This window comes from Saccoglossus kowalevskii, chromosome 21, assembly GCF_978046115.1.
Source record: "Saccoglossus kowalevskii chromosome 21, keSacKowa6.1, whole genome shotgun sequence".
Taxonomy (NCBI): Eukaryota; Metazoa; Hemichordata; class Enteropneusta; family Harrimaniidae; genus Saccoglossus; species Saccoglossus kowalevskii.
The window spans coordinates 11,551,653-11,571,412 of NC_140661.1; the positions used below are offsets into that span (position 1 = coordinate 11,551,653).

A 19,760-nucleotide genomic window follows, 5' to 3' on the forward strand; every position below is an offset into this window, starting at 1 on the left:
ATTTTTCTGTCGGACCAGCGATGACTGTGGTGGCGCTTCAGTTTGCAGCTCATACATATTCAAGTTCAATTGAATTATCACATCGGTTGGTATAACTTTTTATATAGAATTTGATGTGTCATGACAACCACTACCTCGCGAACGCGCCAACATTTTAAATCAAGGTCACTTAATTAAAGAGTTTTCAGAACACAATGAACACAACATTTACTCTATGTGGATATTATAAGCAAGACAACAATATTGAATATAATTGATGAAACTCCAATTAGAATGTCGTCGCAAACACAAAAATTCACGCAAAGCATGATGGAAGTAGCCAATTTGTAACACGTGACTGGGAACGGGTATAATATTACATAAAACGATCAAATTGGTTGTCTGCGTAACATGCACTAATTTTCCCATTTATATTACCCAAATGACACGTGAAACAGTGCTTCGCATTTAACCAATGTATATTTCTTTAATATTCAAAATAATAAAATTATTATATTTAAAATATTCCATCGGGTTACTATTGTTGTTGCATGCATTCCCACTTTTTATGATCTGCAAAAAATCTCAAATTGACCCCCGACCCCTGTAAGGATCATAAATAAAGTGAAATGTTTGATTCGGTGATGAGACAACAGTTCAGGCTAGCTTCAGCCTGAGTGCTCGAGGTTATTACGAAGAAATGCACGAAGACAGTAGAGCGAGATTATCGACCGACGCGCAGCAGAGGCCGATGCGATAGCGTACTGTCTGCGTTATTATACATCGTTTTCGACCAAGGATACGTCATGTAAATGCCGAAAAGTTTAGAACAGAATCAGCGAACTTTGTGTGGAGTCCGGTCCTGGTGGCAGCCATGTTTGTTTTTTATTATTAGAGAACGATTACGCACGTAATCATTCCATATTTGGAATTCGCATTTCCTAATATGGTAGGATGAAAATACCACGCAAAATACCGCAAAATTACGGCATGCTGTACCTGATGGCGTCACAGTGACAGATGTATAATAACGGTAATTATTAATTACAACCGAATCGACGACTAAAAATGCAATTATCGAGATATTCTAAGACGTAAATAAAAAGTTTCACTGTATTTTCAAAGTGTGTAAAAGCGAAAATTTTGAATACGAAACATGTTTAGGATAACAAATAAAATGATTGTTCCAAAAGAATTCTGCGGTGACGGGACTTTTCTTTATTCATGATTTTAATTTTTTGTAATTTTTACTTACATTTTACAGTATTTTACAGAAACAAAAAAAAGTCGACAATCATCCTACTGAAATAATGCGCGCGGTGACCAGGAACGGCGCATTTATTCTGTGAATGACTACTTTCTTTGACAACAATTTTATTTGTCACGAAAGTGTGACAAATCTAGATCACGGCCAGGCTGCTAAGGCGTACTGACACCATCTCAGCGGCGGCAGGTGTACATCGTCCGTACTTTAGTTTAGTTATTGTTATGAGAACTATGTAAAGTTTACACACTGTTTACATTTATTGAGTCAGGGCGTGACGGTCACCATGACAACTGATGCAGACAATGTAGGTTTTTAAAAAGAATTTGATTTTTTTAATTAATTGTGTCTGGATAAATAATTGTCACGTGATTTCTAGATCCTTCAATTTGCGCTTGGATTTGCGAACCGCGCACGCACACAGTAGGATAGAATTGTGCTTCTCTCTGTGGAAGTTACGTCACGAACTGACACGGATGTTTAGAATGACGTAGTTGGTATATCGCACGCTTACCAAGTTTCGTCGAGATTATTTGCTAATCGCATTTGTCGTTTTTTTGTATAAAGTGTTTCTTCTCGTGAACACACAGTCTCGTGCATCTATTCACCACAGCGTCAGCCGGTGTTCATATTCAAACCTGAATTTGCCAGAGTCAAGCAACATCCACTAAGCAGAAGTAGTGTTTATTTCAAATAGATTTTTTTTCCGCATGAGGTGAGTTTGAATTTACACACTATACGACTTAACGCATACACTTAAACTGTTAGATGTGTTTTTAAGTAAGAGTGAAAGATGGAAATATACTAGTAGTTTGTTCCAACAAAACTGAACAGCAAAAAGGGAGGTATTGTACTTAATATTATGCGGACATTACATTTTGATCGGCTATCGGCTCTTTTCTACATCATAGCACATCCTGAACACCAAACGTGAATAACAGGAGATCGGCCTGATTGACGTTACGAAATCCAAGAAATGTTCGTCAAAATAACGTGCCTACTTCTAATGCACAGATGAGTATTTAAATTAGATCTCTTGAACTTCGGCGAAGTAACAACTATACAAATATAGTACATCATAGACCCTAGAAAAGGAGAAGAAACTAAGGCTTTAACAACGGAATTCGGTGTTTGTGATTTACGAGGTACCTTCGTATAACCATGGAATTACCATGGAGCCAAAAAAGAGGGGAGGGGGTTTATAGTTAGATTATCTTAGTAGAACAAACGAGTTATCGTGAACTGTGTTTCACAGTAACTGAAAGAAAGCAAATGTTATCTCCCGATTCTGAAATATTTTGTTGCACTGTGAACCTAATTTATAAATTTTCTGTTTTTACTTGTCTCCGTGAACGTACAGTGGTCTTAATCACTTTTGCAAAAGAACACCGTATAATATACATTCTGTAGTTACCTATCATTCTTATTTAGGTTCTATGAATAAATTAAGTAGAAGAGTATGACATTATGTCATAATTTACATTCCATTGATCCGTGATATGTACTGATAATATCATTTATTTCTTAATCTGGAATCACAAAAATAATATTAATATCAAAAGTGAAGACAGTTTAATCGGGCTACTCCAAATTAGCATGATTATGGTAATTTATGGTGTGAATGTTGCACTGACATGCCAGTTGCTAAGAACTATTTTCGGTTTTGATTAAAATACGTTCATCAAAAAGTTCCATTCTTTCTTGCTCCCTTATTTAACATACAATCACATGCCTATTAAAGTTCACGTCACGACAATTATTTTTTTTTAAAATAGACATGGTCGCCGAATTGTTATTCAAGTTAAATCTTCACAAATGTAGATATCGCTGATTGCAATACAAAATGGCCGCCATGTAGAACTTATCGTTATGGAAAGAATATAATAACGCAATTTTTATGAAAACTGGTTCGGCTAAACATTATTGTTTTGTTAAATAAGCTAAAAAAGACATAAACTTAGCCATAGTGATGCATCATAAGGCATGGTAACTCACATTGACTTTCTCCAAACAGCAACAAATCTTTTTAGCTTGTACGTTTGTTAAACGTTTCTATAACTTCGCTAATAAAATATGTAGCTACTTTTAACAAAAACGAGGTTTTTGGCACTTAAGCTAAATTAAGATTATGTTCATTCAATTCGCAAAAATTAAGCTATTTCAAAGTGTTTTATGTTCTCAGGCCAATTAACGTGTTGTCAATGAATTGAACGCCGCAAGTGTACTACGTATATGCCAAACATTCATTCAAATTTACAAGCATCGTAATAATCGTAATTTCAGTACAAGGTATTATATGTTTTGAAGACATGAATTTGACACGCCTCAATAGATTATTAATGAGAATAATAAAAGTTATCTGTAAAATTCGATCAAGTTCATGAAGTACCCTATTTATAGGTAGCAATATTACCATTTTAGTAGTATGTGTACATATTGCACACGTTTTCAATCGCAATATGTGTCAACATTATTAATTATTAGAGATTGTTCATAATTTCATTTTAAATGATAGTAATTAATGAGTGTAATTAGTGAAAATACCTGACTTTCAACCAAAAGTATACGGTCACCACTGGCCTAGACAACTGGGTAGAAGCAACCTGCAAAACAATTCACTGAAATAATCAACGCCGCTTTGTGCTATTGTTGCGATGGTGAGGGTATATGTTCACCAATATTTAATTATCAACAAATATATCTACAAAGCAGTGATTATTATATTACGAAAGCCGAGAGGGGCCTTCCTACTTCACAGTTCCAATTTCCGAGTTCCGACTTCTAATTTCCGAGTTGCGTCTTCTAACTCGGAAGTTAGAAGTCGGAACTCGGAAGTTAGAAGTCTGAACTCAGAAGTTGGAACTGTGAAGTAGGAAGGCCCCTCTCGGCTTTCGTATTATATAAAAAAAGTCACGGGTGTTTTCCAGTTAACTACGTACAAAATCCAAAATGATGAAAGATGAAAAAAAAAACTTCCATCCATCCTTCAACATAAACTTCTACTATGTTTAACACACATACATTCTTTTATTCGCAACTTCAATACAAAGTATGACTGTTTGAGTGTACTTGTTTGAGTGTATTTTTGCTTTCTGTGGCTGTTAAAATTGGATTTCTGTTCATATTTTTGTTTAACTCCATGACCCCCTAGGTCAGGTAGAGCGACAAGACAGTTTGCTCTAATGTGGAAAGTGGAAAGTCCGTGGATCGAAAAGTTGTTAACTGATTGAAGGTTCAGTTACAGTTCATACTGTGGTTCAGTAGTAAATTACTGGTTTGTTTGTTTATTTATGGTATTACCAGCTGGATATCTGAGTATTTCTTTTGAATTCAAACTTAATAGTCGTGTTTATTTAGTTGTGAATCACAAAAGCTATTGTAACAAATCAGACGAAATGAACAAAACCCACCTGTTGAATACGCAGTTTCCTTTATATGCAAGTGTATGTCACGTTATCGGGGGGTTTCTGTTGTGAATTCACACAGTATAAAATTTCACATAAACCAATACACGTCTGTGAGAACTATAGCAGTGTCACTAAGTAAGAGAGAATTAAAATCACAAATTCCACGCTAACGAAACAATCAAACAGCATTAAGTGGTCATGCTCAATAGGTTGTTCAGTAAATACCGGTTACTGGCACCATTGAAGGGGGAAGGACTAATACCTTCCATGCTGGCACGCAACAAATGCGTACTTTAAACACGAATACGTCATCATCTGAATGGCCGCCAATATCTCGCTGAGATCGCGAGACTTGTTTTTGCTTCCCGAGAAGTGTTCTATTCTCATCGCGCTCCCTGTACCAACGATCTAGACTGGCGCAGTCGGGGCGATTAATTTGTTTTTGTAGTTTAAATAAAATAAAATAAATCGCAAAATGGAGGTGTTAGCGCGAAATCACCCCGACTGGTTTATTCTGCTGGACATTCATTGCTATTAAATATTGATGAATGCCCACAGGTGGGCGCGGAAACACGTGCAAAATGAGGTGAACATGGTGAAGGTCACACTGCAGACATAACATGGCGGCACGTTGAAATTCGAGTTTGTCGTGGTCGTCGTTTCTAATTCATCACAATTTGTAAATAAGTAACTAGTACTAGTAGTAGAGTTTAAAAAAAATCGGCTGCTACAACCAGCCGACGTCTTCTCGGTCAGAGATCAGTTGAAGAGACGTTGTGATTGGCTTAGATGATTGTCAATTAGATCATCATTAACATAATTACCCGTTGAAAAATCGACGGGTTCCTGCAGTGTCGATAGAGGGCCATGCAGAATAAACCAGTCGGGGTGATTTCACAGTTACAGGGGATTTCGCGCTAACACCTCCATTTCGCGAAATTTTGTATTTTATTTGAACTACAAAAATAAATAATCGCCCCGACTGCGCCAGTCTACCAACGATCATGCGTACTTAGATCACAGACGTGATGACGAAATAGAATGGACCACTATTTGAAAGACAAAAAACAAGTCAAACAAGTTATTTTCAAAAACGCTCTTAATGACGCCAGTTTGTTTTTAGTTATGAAACAATCTTGCTGGTATAACAATGTGTCTGATTGGTTGCAAACTACTGAATTTAAACTGTTGTGTTGATAATTGCTGTTTTATGTGCCGTGTTTGTGAGAGAGAAGTAATTACACAACAGGCTATCAGTCGATATATGTCAGGTATGATTTCGGAAGATGCACTTGATTTGTAATAGCTGAAACGTTAAAGTTACTCGTTAAGCAACATAATATATACTGTAAAATACTCGATTTTCGAATTTTGGAATTAATTTTTCGCTATTTTCACTGAAGGGATGATTCCGTGAAAGTAAAATCCGGCAAACATGCCTTTCTTTTTATATTTTACATTCAATTAATCAAAAATCAGTAAACATAAATATCACACAAAACTCCCAAAATATCTTTTCAGCGAAATCCAGCAAAAATAATTTTAAAAATAAATTTTACAATAGTACATATGTGTTTTATATTACGATCAGTATAAGCTACTCACATAATGAAATTACGAAACACCGAAAAGTTAAATCGCGGAAGTCGTCACCAGCGCATGCGTCAGATGGCCATAGCGTGTCATTGTTTACGAACAAGCGTCTACCCACGACGTTTTTAGAGTGTGTTGTTATCGTCACTAGGGACTCAACTCCCACGCGTGCGCAGGTGACGACCCTCCCGCTTTAACGGACACTATAACTGTATACCAGTTATTCAACAAACGATTCAGTTATATTTTTCCTGTGTAAATTTTTTCAGTGAACACTGAACGGCTTTGGGTTTATATTTCACGTATATCAGGTTTTATGACGTTGATAACATTTTAGTAATTGAACATACTTATAGTTTTGAATTTTCTAATCGCCAATTGTACCTTATTTGGGTGATTGCAAATGCTGTGACGTCACACTCCTTCACGAGTTTCCACGCATTTTACATGTTTTAGTTTTATCAACTATCACGGTACAAATAAAGTCGCGTTGTGCGATTTAATTCACCGAAGCAATGGGATATGAGGTTATTGTGAAGATACCTCAAAGTATGCACGAAGGCAGTACAGCGGAGGCGTAATGTCTATCATTATACATCTTTCCTTTCCAAGGATACATCATGGGGATGCTGAAATCCAAAAATTTTAGAACAGAATCAGCAAACTTTTTTGTGTTGAGTCCGGTCACACCCTGGTGGTAGCCATGTTTGTTTTTATTATTAGAGGAAGCTTACGCGCGTTATCATTCCATATTTGGAATTCGTATTTCCTTATATAGTAGGATGTATAATAATTGATAAATAATACTATTGCGATTGTGGTTAATTACTCTCTGTGACCGAATATTTCAAAGACCAACAACGAAATACGTAGGGGCACCCAAACACTGCATACTTGTTTGCTCTTTGTCATGATTAAACAAATCTTTATTTTTAAAGTTCAATTTTTCATTTTCAATCTATATTCAGTTTGATCAAACTATTAATTGCAATTGATGTTAATTTTGTTTTCAATAGACCAACATCAGTCATGAAGTTCTGGATTGCTGACATATTTCTGCTAATACTAGTCATATCCCTACTCCGTGTGTGCAAATCCGATGTTTGCACTGTCACGAAATAGTGAGTATTCCCAAACAATATCGAATCAAATGGCCGTCCAGATCTCGTTGAAAGCGAGAGAGCAACGAGACTTATTTCGGTTCCTCAAATAGTGTTTCATTCTCCCCGCCTTTGTAATCATGGCAATGACGGGTGAGAATATAACACTGTTCAAGAAACAAATACAAGTTTCGTGGTTCTCTCGCGCTAAACGTGATCTCGGCGACCATTTGTCTCTGACAAGAAATGCGTTAAATTGGATCTTCTGTTGTTGCACAGCCTAGCCAAAATAAGAAGAAAACAAACAAAACATGATCACTAGTAATGGTAGCAACACGTGAATGTGTGACGCAAAACTAACCATTTCCCTACGATAAAAAAAGACCCGGCGATCGATACAAGCTGCTGTTGCACGTGAGATCATGGAAGATAATGGGAGGTGAAATCCGTGAACGGATGTGTTTTGTTTCACCTCGGTCTGAGGATTCACGCTTGTCGATCCGGGATTTTCCAAGCGCATTATATGATGCAAGGGCAATCAACATGAATGTACATGTAATCTCAGTAATTACAGTTCTGTAATAGTTGTCTAAGTAGAAAGTAATCTTGAAGAAAACATTGCAAGACAGAATGGAAAACAACCAATCGTTGAGACCGGGTTTAGAATTACAGTGTATTTATTTACTCTACGCAAAGTCACGGTGGTTAATGTCTGTGAATATATTTATTGAACATTGCAGCATAGACCACGTCACTTCAGAAGGAATTGAGCATATACCCGAATTGTATTTGGACCAGAATTGTTTATTTTATTTTACTTTTATCTTACAGCACAGATCAGTAATTATACACATAAAATACAAGAGATTAGCGCACTGAGAGACGTTGACTATCTGTATACAAGGAATGATTGACAGTTGCTGTCGCTGAATAATCAGTCAAATTAAAATACTAAGCTCCGCCCATCTCATGGTAGATACATTTCGGTCTTTAGGTTTACCACTGAAATCATTCCAAACTTCTAATTACACAGACTGAACAGTAGTTTTGCCATTGGAACATATCACACGAAACAGTACGGTCAGTTGAGGTAGTTGCACCATAGACAGTATAATAGGACGTGTTGATGTTTTGAAAATAATTGCGTGGTGAATAAAACGCGGTCCTATTGTACGACTTCAGCATTATTTTAATCAAACATTAACCTATTTTAAAGTTGAAAAAACGAATTTTAATAAAATCGAATATTTCACATGATGAGCAAAATGTTTGAGTACAGCTAACATTACAGATATCAACATTTACGTAATTTTCACTATTTACTATAAAAGTACGTAATTTTCACTATTTACTATAAAAGTACGTAATTTTCCACATAATTCTAAGTTCATGTCATCTACATTGCCGTTTACAAATTTTCAGTGGATTTTACTGATACTAACATTTAATTATTTTCAGTGAAACGGTCGAATATACAAATATTATAAACACTGAAAAGTAAGTGAAAAGTTTGCTTGATTCATTACTAACAACTGTAGTATTGTTTTCTATTGTTACAATATTATTATATTTTTCTATACCGTCAGTGTGTTTGCGTTTTTTGTCTACGCCGTGTGAGGGCAGAAGACTGTAGTCAGACGTTCGCGTGCCTGTAATGCAGCGAAACGCACATTGTTAACATTGTTTGCGCGTGGATCAGAAATCATAAATTATATTAATATGTTACTATGGTTACTATGACTACACATCCAATCACCGCTGTCAATTCGAACGAAATGTATCTTACTCATACACGTCGTTTTCTTGAGGGCGCAATTTATAGGAATGGTGCATTGAGTTTGTGATCATTGTTTATTAGATGTCTATTCTGTGTTACAGCGGAATAGAGACCACGACAGAAACTCGTTTAGAATCGTACACAGGCTACATATGCTGTGATGGGTGGGAGACCTTTCCTGACTGTGACATAGGTACGTATGCAGAACACGTATTTCCATCTTTTGTTTTTATATTGCCTCTCTGTGTTGACTCGTGAACACACACCAAATAATCCAGAGAGCTTTCAAGTTTAAAGGGCAGTAGGTAGTCTTCGCGCTGCGCATGTGCGACATTAGTGTTGATAAACATTAATTCTCTCACAATTCAATGCGCTCTTCTAATGGTAATCACGAGTATGAGGTTTGACCTGGGCGCGACTTGCACTAATTACCGCCGGTGACTCCTTGAATATATTCCAATCACCTAAAAAATACATAATTAAAGCTTGGTAACGTCTCAGTTGGTACTCGTTGATCTGCCCAACTGTCGCCATCTCTTTTTATATGTGACCCATATATCTCGCACATGCGTGGCGCGACGACTGCCGCCCTTTAACTAAGTTGTTTATTCCGCCATTTTCACTACTTTTTTACATATCAATACACTCGGGTGACACCATGACAAAAGTATGTATACAGTAGTCCCAAAACGTCACACTCTCATATAGTATTCAATTCTCCCCGTTATCGCACCCATCGTATCAACTTGATAGGCTGGGGAAACGTTGCATACAATGCCGGAAAAGAATCGAACACGACTCGTATTTGGAATGGAACACTTGAATGACAATCAAATCTCGTGGCTCTCGACCTCATCGAGATTTCGGTGACCATTTTCTTCCTAAAGTACATCTATATTAAAATGTTATGCTACTGTAAAGTACTTTATTTCTCTTGGATTTTATTTTCGATATTTTTGCTGAAGAGATGATTCGGTGAAAATAAAATCCAGTGAATTCAGAAAATATGTTTTTCTACATTTTCACATTGAAAAATAATACAAAAATACGAACAGCCGCAATGTAATTTCAGCGAAAATTAGTTCCAACTAAAATGAAGTATTTTACAGTAATATTCTATTAGTAAGAGCCCCACAAATGTAGTAAAATGCAATTTACAGTTTTTTTATATCACTTTTCACTCTCTGGAGATTCAACTTTTCTACAGTATTATGTTGTCTGTCATCTAGATTCTCCAGCAAAGGATTATGGGTAGTCATCATATCCAATGTTGTGAACAATTGAGAGTCACTCTATCTGTGCCTAACGCCAACGTTCCGTTCCAATTTTGTTTCAGCAATCTGTGATCCATCATGCCACGTAGTGCAAGGTGTGTGCATCGAACCGGACGTATGCGACTGCATCTCAGGGTGGACTGGTGCCACATGTACTGAAGGTGAGAAACATACAACTTACATTCGGGTTACATGAATTGTGGGAATCGCAAGATTTAGTTTGATTGGCTATCCAACCTTAACATCTAACAATCAGCGAGCAGCTTGTCTGATACAAATCTATTCTGATTTATTGAGAGGTGTACATGTATTGTAGACTGTCGCAAGCCATCTATTTCTTTCCTGATATGCATCTTTTCTTATAAGCCATTAGCCTCATCTTTCCCTTGCACATGTTTCAATCAATTTTAAATTATTTAAAGCGGGGGAGTCGTCACCTGCGCATGCGTCAGACGGCCATCATAGCGTGTCATTGTTTACAAGCAAGCGTCTACCCATGAGCCTTTGCATTTTTAGGGTGTGTTGTTATCGTCGTTTGGGACTCAATTCTCGCGCGTGCGCAGGTGACGATCCTCCCGCTATAATGATCCGCTTAGATTATTGAAATCACTTCTTCTAGAGACGCACTGTGACCATGACAACGTACGTGGACCAAGTGCCCACAACGAAAATTAATTTATATAGAAATCGCGCGATTTTGTGAGATATCTCTTACTTGGCAATGTTTGAATAGATTGTACCGTGTTCTAATATTGTTTTTTCAGAGTGTAGCGATGATACTTGGGGTCCTAACTGTGACAGTGCTTGTCTTTGTGAGAACGGCGCCGAATGCGATCGTTTCAGCGGTGAGTGTGAATGTACGTCCGGGTGGCTGGGTGTCTACTGCGATACTCCCTGTACGTACTTGACATGGGGGGTAGGGTGTATGCAGAACTGCAGTGGGAATTGTTTTAATGGTGAGACGTGTGACAACGAAAACGGCGTGTGTGTAGACGGCTGTGCTCCGGGTTACAAAGGCGATGAATGCGACGAAATATGCGAAATAGGATCATACGGACAAGACTGTAGCGGTGTGTGCGGGCGCTGCGACGGAGGGGGGTGCGACCACGTTAACGGAACGTGCTCAACGGGATGCGAGGCGGGATACACTGGCATTTTATGTAACGAGGAATGCCCGATTGGAACGTATGGGATTAACTGCTCAGAACAATGTGGAAATTGCTATAACGCGCCCACTTGCAATAACGTCAATGGCACATGCGTTCACGGATGTACCGCGGGCTTGATGGGAGATTTATGTATGACGTCATGCCCCGCCGGAAGTTACGGACGAGATTGCTCCCAATTCTGCCAGTGTCAGAATGACGCAATATCATGTGATATAATAAACGGCACTTGCGACTGCGCAGTAGGGTACACTGGACTATCATGTGAACACGAATGCAGCGGTGGGTATTATGGGATGCATTGTGCTGAGGTCTGCCGGTGTCTGTACGAGTCCAGCTGTCACCATATCGACGGAACATGCACCTGCCAATGTCAACATAACGCAACATGTGACGTGTATACCGGTGAATGCAACTGTACGGTTGGATATAATGGAACATTCTGTGAAAATAAATGCAGTAGTGGATATTATGGGATGCATTGCACAGAAGTGTGTCATTGTCAAAACGAGGCTGAATGTCACCATATCAACGGTGAATGTTCCTGCCAGTATGGCTTCATCGGCACACATTGCGAATATAACTGGGTGAGCATCACTTATATTTGATGTTAAACTTTCCAGCTTTTGCCGATAATTGAAATTATAAAAAATCTCAAATCATATTATCCGCATGAAAACATTTTTTAAAATTTACTCATCAAAATTGTAACCACTTTCATATGTTCGTTTCAGATCTTAATAGTATCTCTACTATTTGGAATCATACTATTCCTGTCAATATTACCTTGCTTCTTTATTGCGATGTGTGCTTGCTGTGCATGGTATAAAAAGTAAGTAAATCTCATTTCAACGTACAGTGGCGGCGCTGTCGTCAAAACAAACATAGCGCCATCACGCGACTTGTTGGAGAAGTAACATGTACGTTCTTAAATAAAGAGAGTGAACATTAAATAGTGATGGAAAACAAAGTTGTTTGTAACCACATATTTTTTATCTTCCAATTTTCTATGTTCTATTTTTAATTCAGGCGGAAAAATGAACAAGCCGTCACGCCTAGACAAATCGGCATCTTCGAAAGAATCAAAAAACCTCTCACACCAGACCATAAAAATTACAGACCAAAGCAAGCTTTTAAATATGCAGTTGACAAGAAGGTTTCCGACGATCAACCTATCCGTAAGTACTACACACCTTTTATTTAAATCACGCCCTCTAGCGTGTCTAAGATGTAAATAAATCACACGAACGCCGTTGAAAGCGTGACATCGTTCAGATCTGCAGTCGTCCATCGATGAAGAAATATTTTTGGGGGAGATTTGACTGTATTCCAGCAGACGAACGACTTCAGAGCAATCTATCAGCAAGTATCATTGATTTCAGAGATTAAGTTGAGCATTTCTCGTGTTACGTAATTTATAATACTCCCAATCAGGCGTTTGTATAAGGTGTTCAGAATAGGTCGCAGACATATATTCTGCATGTTGTTTGTGACGTCATAGATTACATTTGCGCATGTCCATTTCGTCACTGTGGGCTGTGTTTGTTACACGTGATTTTTTAAGCCGATTTGTGACGGTTACAGTGGTATAGCGAGTTGCCGGTTTTCACTGGTCGTGAATTCGGTTCGAATCGTATTGCATCTTATAAGTATGTATGTATATTAGATTGAGGGCTCGGCTGATACAGTGAGAAAATCCGAGTTTAGAGCTGGAGTGCAGTTGATTTCTGCGCCCATAGAATACATAGTCTAGTTTACGATTCACGTGCAAGGCGTTCAATATCTTCACTTCTGTATCAATGTTGTGGTTCTTTCTCTGCGCTACAGTAAGAGGCCTGCCACCAAGCTACAGTCCGCCACCTCCCTATCAAAGTAACGAGTGCGTGTTCATGAGCAATGATACTCTCAGGCCACAGACGGCGTCGACGGATGACGGTCAACAGAACGAGCTAATCGACTTGGAGGAGGAGGAAAATGAAGAGGAGCAGGAAACCATAGCAGCCTTACCACTGTCACCGGAGACACAAGGACACGTCGAAGATGAAACACAGAATTTGATGGCTTTATTGGAAGAGATAGAGGTAACAGTATCACTTGATTTCTGGGAAGTCATATAAATACCAATTTGTATAAGTGCACAATCCGTCAATGTCAGTTTATGAAAATGTTTCACGTTGAGCTGAAAACAAAATACACCGCGTATAGTGAAACGCAGAATATTTTCGTTTTGTTTTTCGTATTATTTCAAGCTATGTTATAAACAATGATTTTTCCCTCGTAAACAATGGAACGCTCTTTTCAGTAGTTGTCTGCATTATATGTAAACAAAGAAATCACGGTTATTAAACGTACACAACACAAGATCTGCCTCTAACTCTAGCCAATATATACATACAGGAAGCAACCGCGAATGAAAAAGAGGCGGAGAATGAAGCACTGCGCATGTCCGTTGTTGCGTCATTGGCTAATGACGATCATTCTAAATACGCGGCATTGAACGCTAGTCGTAGAGCTAGTATGAAAGCGAAAGGTAGGTGACAAAATGGAAAAAGATGTTCTCACCCAAAATGTTCCACCACATTGTGTTACTTCTAATGTTCTTATTTTGATCATAATTCATGACTAAATGGTTCAAATAAGGAGGTTATAATAACAGAATATGGTTTGAAATGAAGCGAATGGTTTCCGAACGAAGGGACGAACGCCGATTTGTCATACTTAACTGGCCCATGAGGTTTCGCTGAGTAGTGTACCCAACCGAAAATGATTTACTGGCTCGATTATTTTGTTCAACCAACTTTAAATATTACAAAACGACATTTTTTTTTTATTAATGTTCAATATGTTCAAACTCAAAAATTTTAACATCCTTAATTCAGACGAGAGAAGACGGAGACTGTCGAAGAATTTGAAATACGCCATCAAACTTCGTGATCGGGGAAAACTAGAAAGGTCAGCGCGAGATTTCAAGGCAGCGAAGATTCCTGACCCGGACAATGACCTTGTGAAAGCTGAGAGAATTCTGAAAGAATTCAAAGTGAAAGATGGTAAGATTATTACATGGCATTATCTAGATTTAGGATTATATCGCGTTTATCCGTATGGTTGGTAAGTCAGGGGTAAATTTGTGAGAGAATTATCCCTCTATTCCCGAGTATCTTTGTTATAAATACTTGCTTATGAAACATCTTGAAATCTTCAAGTTGTTAGATGATGTTTTCTGGTTGGCCACCAGTCCGCCATTTTGAATCAAACTCAGAAGAAAAAAATGACACGTTTTATTTCTTAATTTTTTGAATACCGCTATATGATTGAACGTAAAAGAAGACAAAATCTAATATACACACATTTGGTGAATAATTTTAACACGATGTCCGTATTTGAACTCTTTCATACGTTCTAAAATTACGATCTCGTAGCTGTGACAAGCGCCATACTACAATCACTTAGAATGTGTGTTTGACGAGAGCTGAAAATTTAAACCAAACGTGTATTTTAACAGGCCTTCTCGACGCCATCTCGAGGCGTGAATTAGAAGAACTCGAGTGGGCTCTGAGGTGCGTCGAAGAAAATGGATTCACAGAGAGCCTCCACCAGGAAGTAACTACAGCAGTACAGATTGTATGCACGCTGCGACGACTTGAGAAACTCCGACGCGAAATCTTGAATTTGAAGCAGAGTATCTGGGAAGTACATAAATACCCAACACCTAAACCGGAAGTGCATTCTGTGATGAAAGCTGTGTTTGTCTTATTGGGTAAAGACGAAGAAGACGTTAAGGTATATACAGTTTCACTATCGACACCACAGACCCATTCTCATGATTTTTTTTTTTATAAATTAAGTTACATTGAAATAGTTTTAAATGACGTCATTGCGAACTGTGTATAGGGTCAAACTAATGGGGCAATACGTCATTATTTATTCGTGAAAACGAATCGGACACTACAAATTAGTGAACAAAAACTAAAATAGCGACAGACGTATTTATATTGGTTATGGCGTTAAAATGATTTTTTTCTCGAAGTTTTAGTCAAAAAACATCTTCACAACAAATCACCTGAAGTCACAGCGGAGTATGGCAGGTAAAGTGGCAATTGTATCGTATGTTATCCACGTTTATCTGCTTTACGCGCTGAGTGACCTTCTACGATTACGTCAAAATATTGTAATGACGACAAATGTTCTTCTCATCAATATACCCTGAATATACCGGTACACATTCATCTTCCTGTATAATAGTGACGTCATTAGCTTAGCGTTCTCGTTCTCGTCCTAGCTTTATCAACCATTGTCACCCGGAGCAATTTTGTGCTATCGGACATACGAAAAGAGTTAAGATATTTTCTGTCTATTTCAACACAACAAACCCATTCTCTTGAGTTATATAAATATCAGAAACGTTTCTATTGGTTGGTGGAATAACAGTTACACTAAATTATCATGATGACTTTGATGTCCATAGACAATATCTGTGTAAGTTGACTGTGCGGGCTAGTGTAACTTTAGAGGGCGGGGTCTAAGTAAGGACTAAGTATCAAATTACACGCTTTCACTAAGTAGTTGAAAAAAGTTGATAAAATGGGTGAAGTGGATGAACATAAGACTGGACATATCGTGCGTATATAGTCGTTGGAGTGCACGAGCTTCTATTCCCGAAAAAGATTCCAAGTGTTTGGCAATGGAAAACCAAACAACTCCATGTGACAGGGGTAGCAAGAAAGAACGAACCGTTATCGTTATAGTATACTTTCATTACAATCTCAATAACTATAAAAATCAAGGGAATGGGTTTATTGTTTCGACAGTAGGATGTCGGATGTCTTAGATATTCTTTCATATAAATGCATCTTCACCATTTTTATGTGACATACCACCGTGACATTATATTTATATGTACTGTGGTCAAACGAACAATGAGCAACAATTCCAACCCCACAGCTAGGAGCAAATTGGGACAACCAGACTACTATAAATCCATTAATTATTCACTGGGTTCTAATTTTGCTAGCTTCGCTGATACAAAAAATCTGCTAAATTAAATCTACATGAACATGTAAAATAACAATAAAACTCATTGCTCAAAATAGTGAAATTAAATGTCAGTTTTACAGTAACTATGCACATCGATTTTAAATACGCACTGTCACCGATGAGGGCGCTAACATACGAGTGTATTTGCTCTTCTAATTTCGAGATACATACTTTCAATTGACTAGAACTGGAAACAAGTTCAAGTGTTGATGGGTAAACTTGGAAGAAAGAGTCTGAGGTACCTTATAATGACCTGTGACATAGCTACTATTCCTGCGTGGAGAGCACAGACAGCTAATAAGATTCTTGGAAAACTAACATTGGATCAAGTGAGAGACGTCAGTGCGGGCGCTACAACATTCTATATCTGGGTGAGTTCTAAAAGATACGTCTTCACCAGACTAACACACAACACACGATAGATGTATAGTTAGGTTGCAGGATGTTGCCACTGGAACAGTCCGACCAACCATTTATTCTTTACTCATTTTCACAAACACCATTCCAAAACAACCAGACGGTTTAAAACCGCTAAAACTAATTTAAAAACAAAGTAAAAAAAAACATCGTACCAAATACCGCAAAATATTGCCGCGGCTAAAACCGTAGGACACCGCGATAATCACAATTGCTGATATAATGCAGTTTAATATTTATCTTTCGATTGTAGTTTACATTTAATTGACAATGATTTTTCATATTTCGCAAACATAATCTATGTAATGCTTGTTTTTACAGAGGTACGAGAAATAGTAAATATATTATTTAGCTGAGAGCTACAATATATGTGTAATTGTTCTGGTGGAAATAATCACTTCACCGCTAAGAATAACTTCGCCCTCTGTTTCCGAAATTGACATTTGCTTCGAATCACTTGGCATGGATCACTAACGACAGTCTTTATCTTTTTTATTCTGATTTTAGTTGTGTGGAATGTCCAACGAAGTCGTCATGCGTGCTAGAGATTTTACTGCCGATGAGGGCGAAAGTGAAGAGGCAGCCAATATAGCCCAGAAATACCGAAGACGATTAAAGAAGATGAGAGAAACTGGTCTGTAATATGAAAAGGAAGAAAATGATGTCCCGCTAGAAATACGCTTTGTTGCTGTACAAATATTTGTATCATTGAGTGTATGTTCTAATTTTTAAACACGAACTTCCTTTGAATAGCGCCTTGAATAGTGATGAAGCGATTATGCTACGTCATAATCACGATGTATAAACGCAATGTCATTGGATAATAGACCTCATTAAAGGCAAAAAACGCGAGACCGCGCCGAGAGTGGGGGGGGGCAACTATAATTGTTCTTTTCCTACAACCGAATATAGTAACTGTTACTGTGCAGTTATTAATATTCTATTTTCTGATTTGTAAATTTATATTTTAAATAGTGAAAAAACTTTCGAACTAATTTCATAAAAACCTCTTATACTATATGTTCTACATTACATGTATGTTTTAAATTGTGGATTGTTTTTGTTGATTGATATTATATGTATCCCAAAACTTGAAAGAATTTACGTCATGCACGCTGGGTCAGTCAATGCAGTTGTGTCGAATACGATGTATTGAATGTAGTCGTAGACAACAGATCCGCAGTGACCATAGTCCGCTAACATAACATTATCAATCACAATCTTTATCCGAATGCCAATCATTGTGATATTGACTATATGTCATTCGACATTGTTCGATTTTTTATTTTCTTTCATTTTAAAGCGGGAGGGGAGGTTGTCAAATTGAGTCCAAAAAACGCAAAGTAGACGCTTGTTTGTAAACAATAACACGCTATGGCCATCTGACGCATGCGCAGGTGATGGCTCCCCCGCTTTAAACAAAAATGATTATAAGGCTTTACGTTGATCTCAATAAAGTCTCACACCCTGGCATATTCCAAGAATGATATTAAATCACTATAAATGAATTACATTTTTCCAGTTGCGTTGCAGTGTTGCAAAAAATTAAATAGTGGAATCTATTGCTTTAATATGAAAGCACTTCCGCATTGACGCTGCAGGTCGGCGTCTTCTACACGTCTGTGCTGGAACAGCGCTTCCTGTGACGACACAACAAGCACTTCCGTCAATGCTTTCAGTGCCAGGATGTGTGATCTTTAAAATCTGTGTGTGCATGCAGTTTTACTTACATGTGTATACAATTGAAGTAGATTCAGAATGACTTTTGTATTTTTTTAGATGATAATTCGTGACATTTTCTTGCCACTGTCAGATTGCTTTATATTTACAGATCTGTTTGTCGAGTGATATGATGTGATGATTTATTTTTTTATTTATAGTTTTGTTGCTTTTGTGGGTAGAAATAATAAATTCTCGTTAATATATTCATGCTTTTCTAGACTGTAACAGGGATAATGAACAGTTTCTTGTGGGTTGTCAACGGCTCATACTTATTCATTTTTTTTAAAAAGAGCATGCACATTTCCAAAGGGGTTTACTGTACTACAAGTCGTGTACATTTAGTGTACTAGTATATCAAATTGACACTTGAAGGATTATCTTTATTACAACCAGCTACGAACAAGGACTACAAAATGGCGGATTATTATCACACATTTTCGAACAAAAATGCCATGTGACACAGAAACCTGCAAATGTTCTATTTCTCAAAGAAAACATGAAATGCGGGAACTCATAATTTAGGAAAATAATTTCATGTTCCGAGGTCTAATTAGAAATCTGCAGTTATTTCAACCAGGTTCGCACAAAACACTTATAAATTTCATTTGATGTGTGTCTCTAATTTTGTTTTCATCAAGTCAATTTCCAGATTTGAAACATTCTACAGTATTTATAGTAATAAAACAATATTGTCTTATCTTTACACCGTTATTGTTTAGTCTGTGACTATTTTACCGCCGTAATGTATAGTACGATGTCCAAGATGCAGACCAATATCCCAAAACAAGTAGAGGTATTCTAACGAAGTTATACAGCAATTTTTTCTAAAAGTCTACGAGTCATGTTCGCCTTTAAATTGGTACCGCGTTCGTAATGATTTTGTGGATACGCTTGTCAGATGAAAAAGTTGTTTCTGAAATATTTGCACTTCAACGTACGCGAACTATTCCATAATGTATCGGCAACGGAGCACGTTCATTCATAGCAGAGGATTTTATAAATTCATGTAGCTATTTATAAATTAATC

General features: G+C 37.5%; 1 protein-coding gene across 1 annotated transcript; it reads left to right on the plus strand.

The window, feature by feature from the left end:
• The first annotated feature begins 1,824 nt into the window (after positions 1-1,824).
• LOC102807363 (uncharacterized) lies at positions 1,825-18,936 on the plus strand. Its single transcript, XM_085495439.1, has 14 exons — positions 1,825-1,958; positions 7,260-7,364; positions 8,802-8,840; positions 9,222-9,313; positions 10,457-10,555; positions 11,159-12,147; positions 12,295-12,392; positions 12,590-12,738; positions 13,388-13,641; positions 13,958-14,090; positions 14,440-14,607; positions 15,063-15,340; positions 16,780-16,965; positions 17,519-18,936. Exons 1-14 carry the CDS (start codon positions 1,954-1,956, stop codon positions 17,651-17,653), a joined length of 2,730 nt encoding a protein of 909 aa, XP_085351565.1. The 5' UTR covers positions 1,825-1,953; the 3' UTR covers positions 17,654-18,936.
• Positions 18,937-19,760: the final 824 nt, after the last annotated feature.

What these genes read in the sequence shown, in the direction of transcription:
- LOC102807363 (XM_085495439.1), top strand. An exon ending in AGAATTCAAAGTGAAAGATG is followed by an intron (nt 14,608 to 15,062) that starts GTAAGATTATTA and finishes GTATTTTAACAG; the next exon opens with GCCTTCTCGACGCCATCTCG. An exon ending in CTACAACATTCTATATCTGG is followed by an intron (nt 16,966 to 17,518) that starts GTGAGTTCTAAA and finishes TTCTGATTTTAG; the next exon opens with TTGTGTGGAATGTCCAACGA.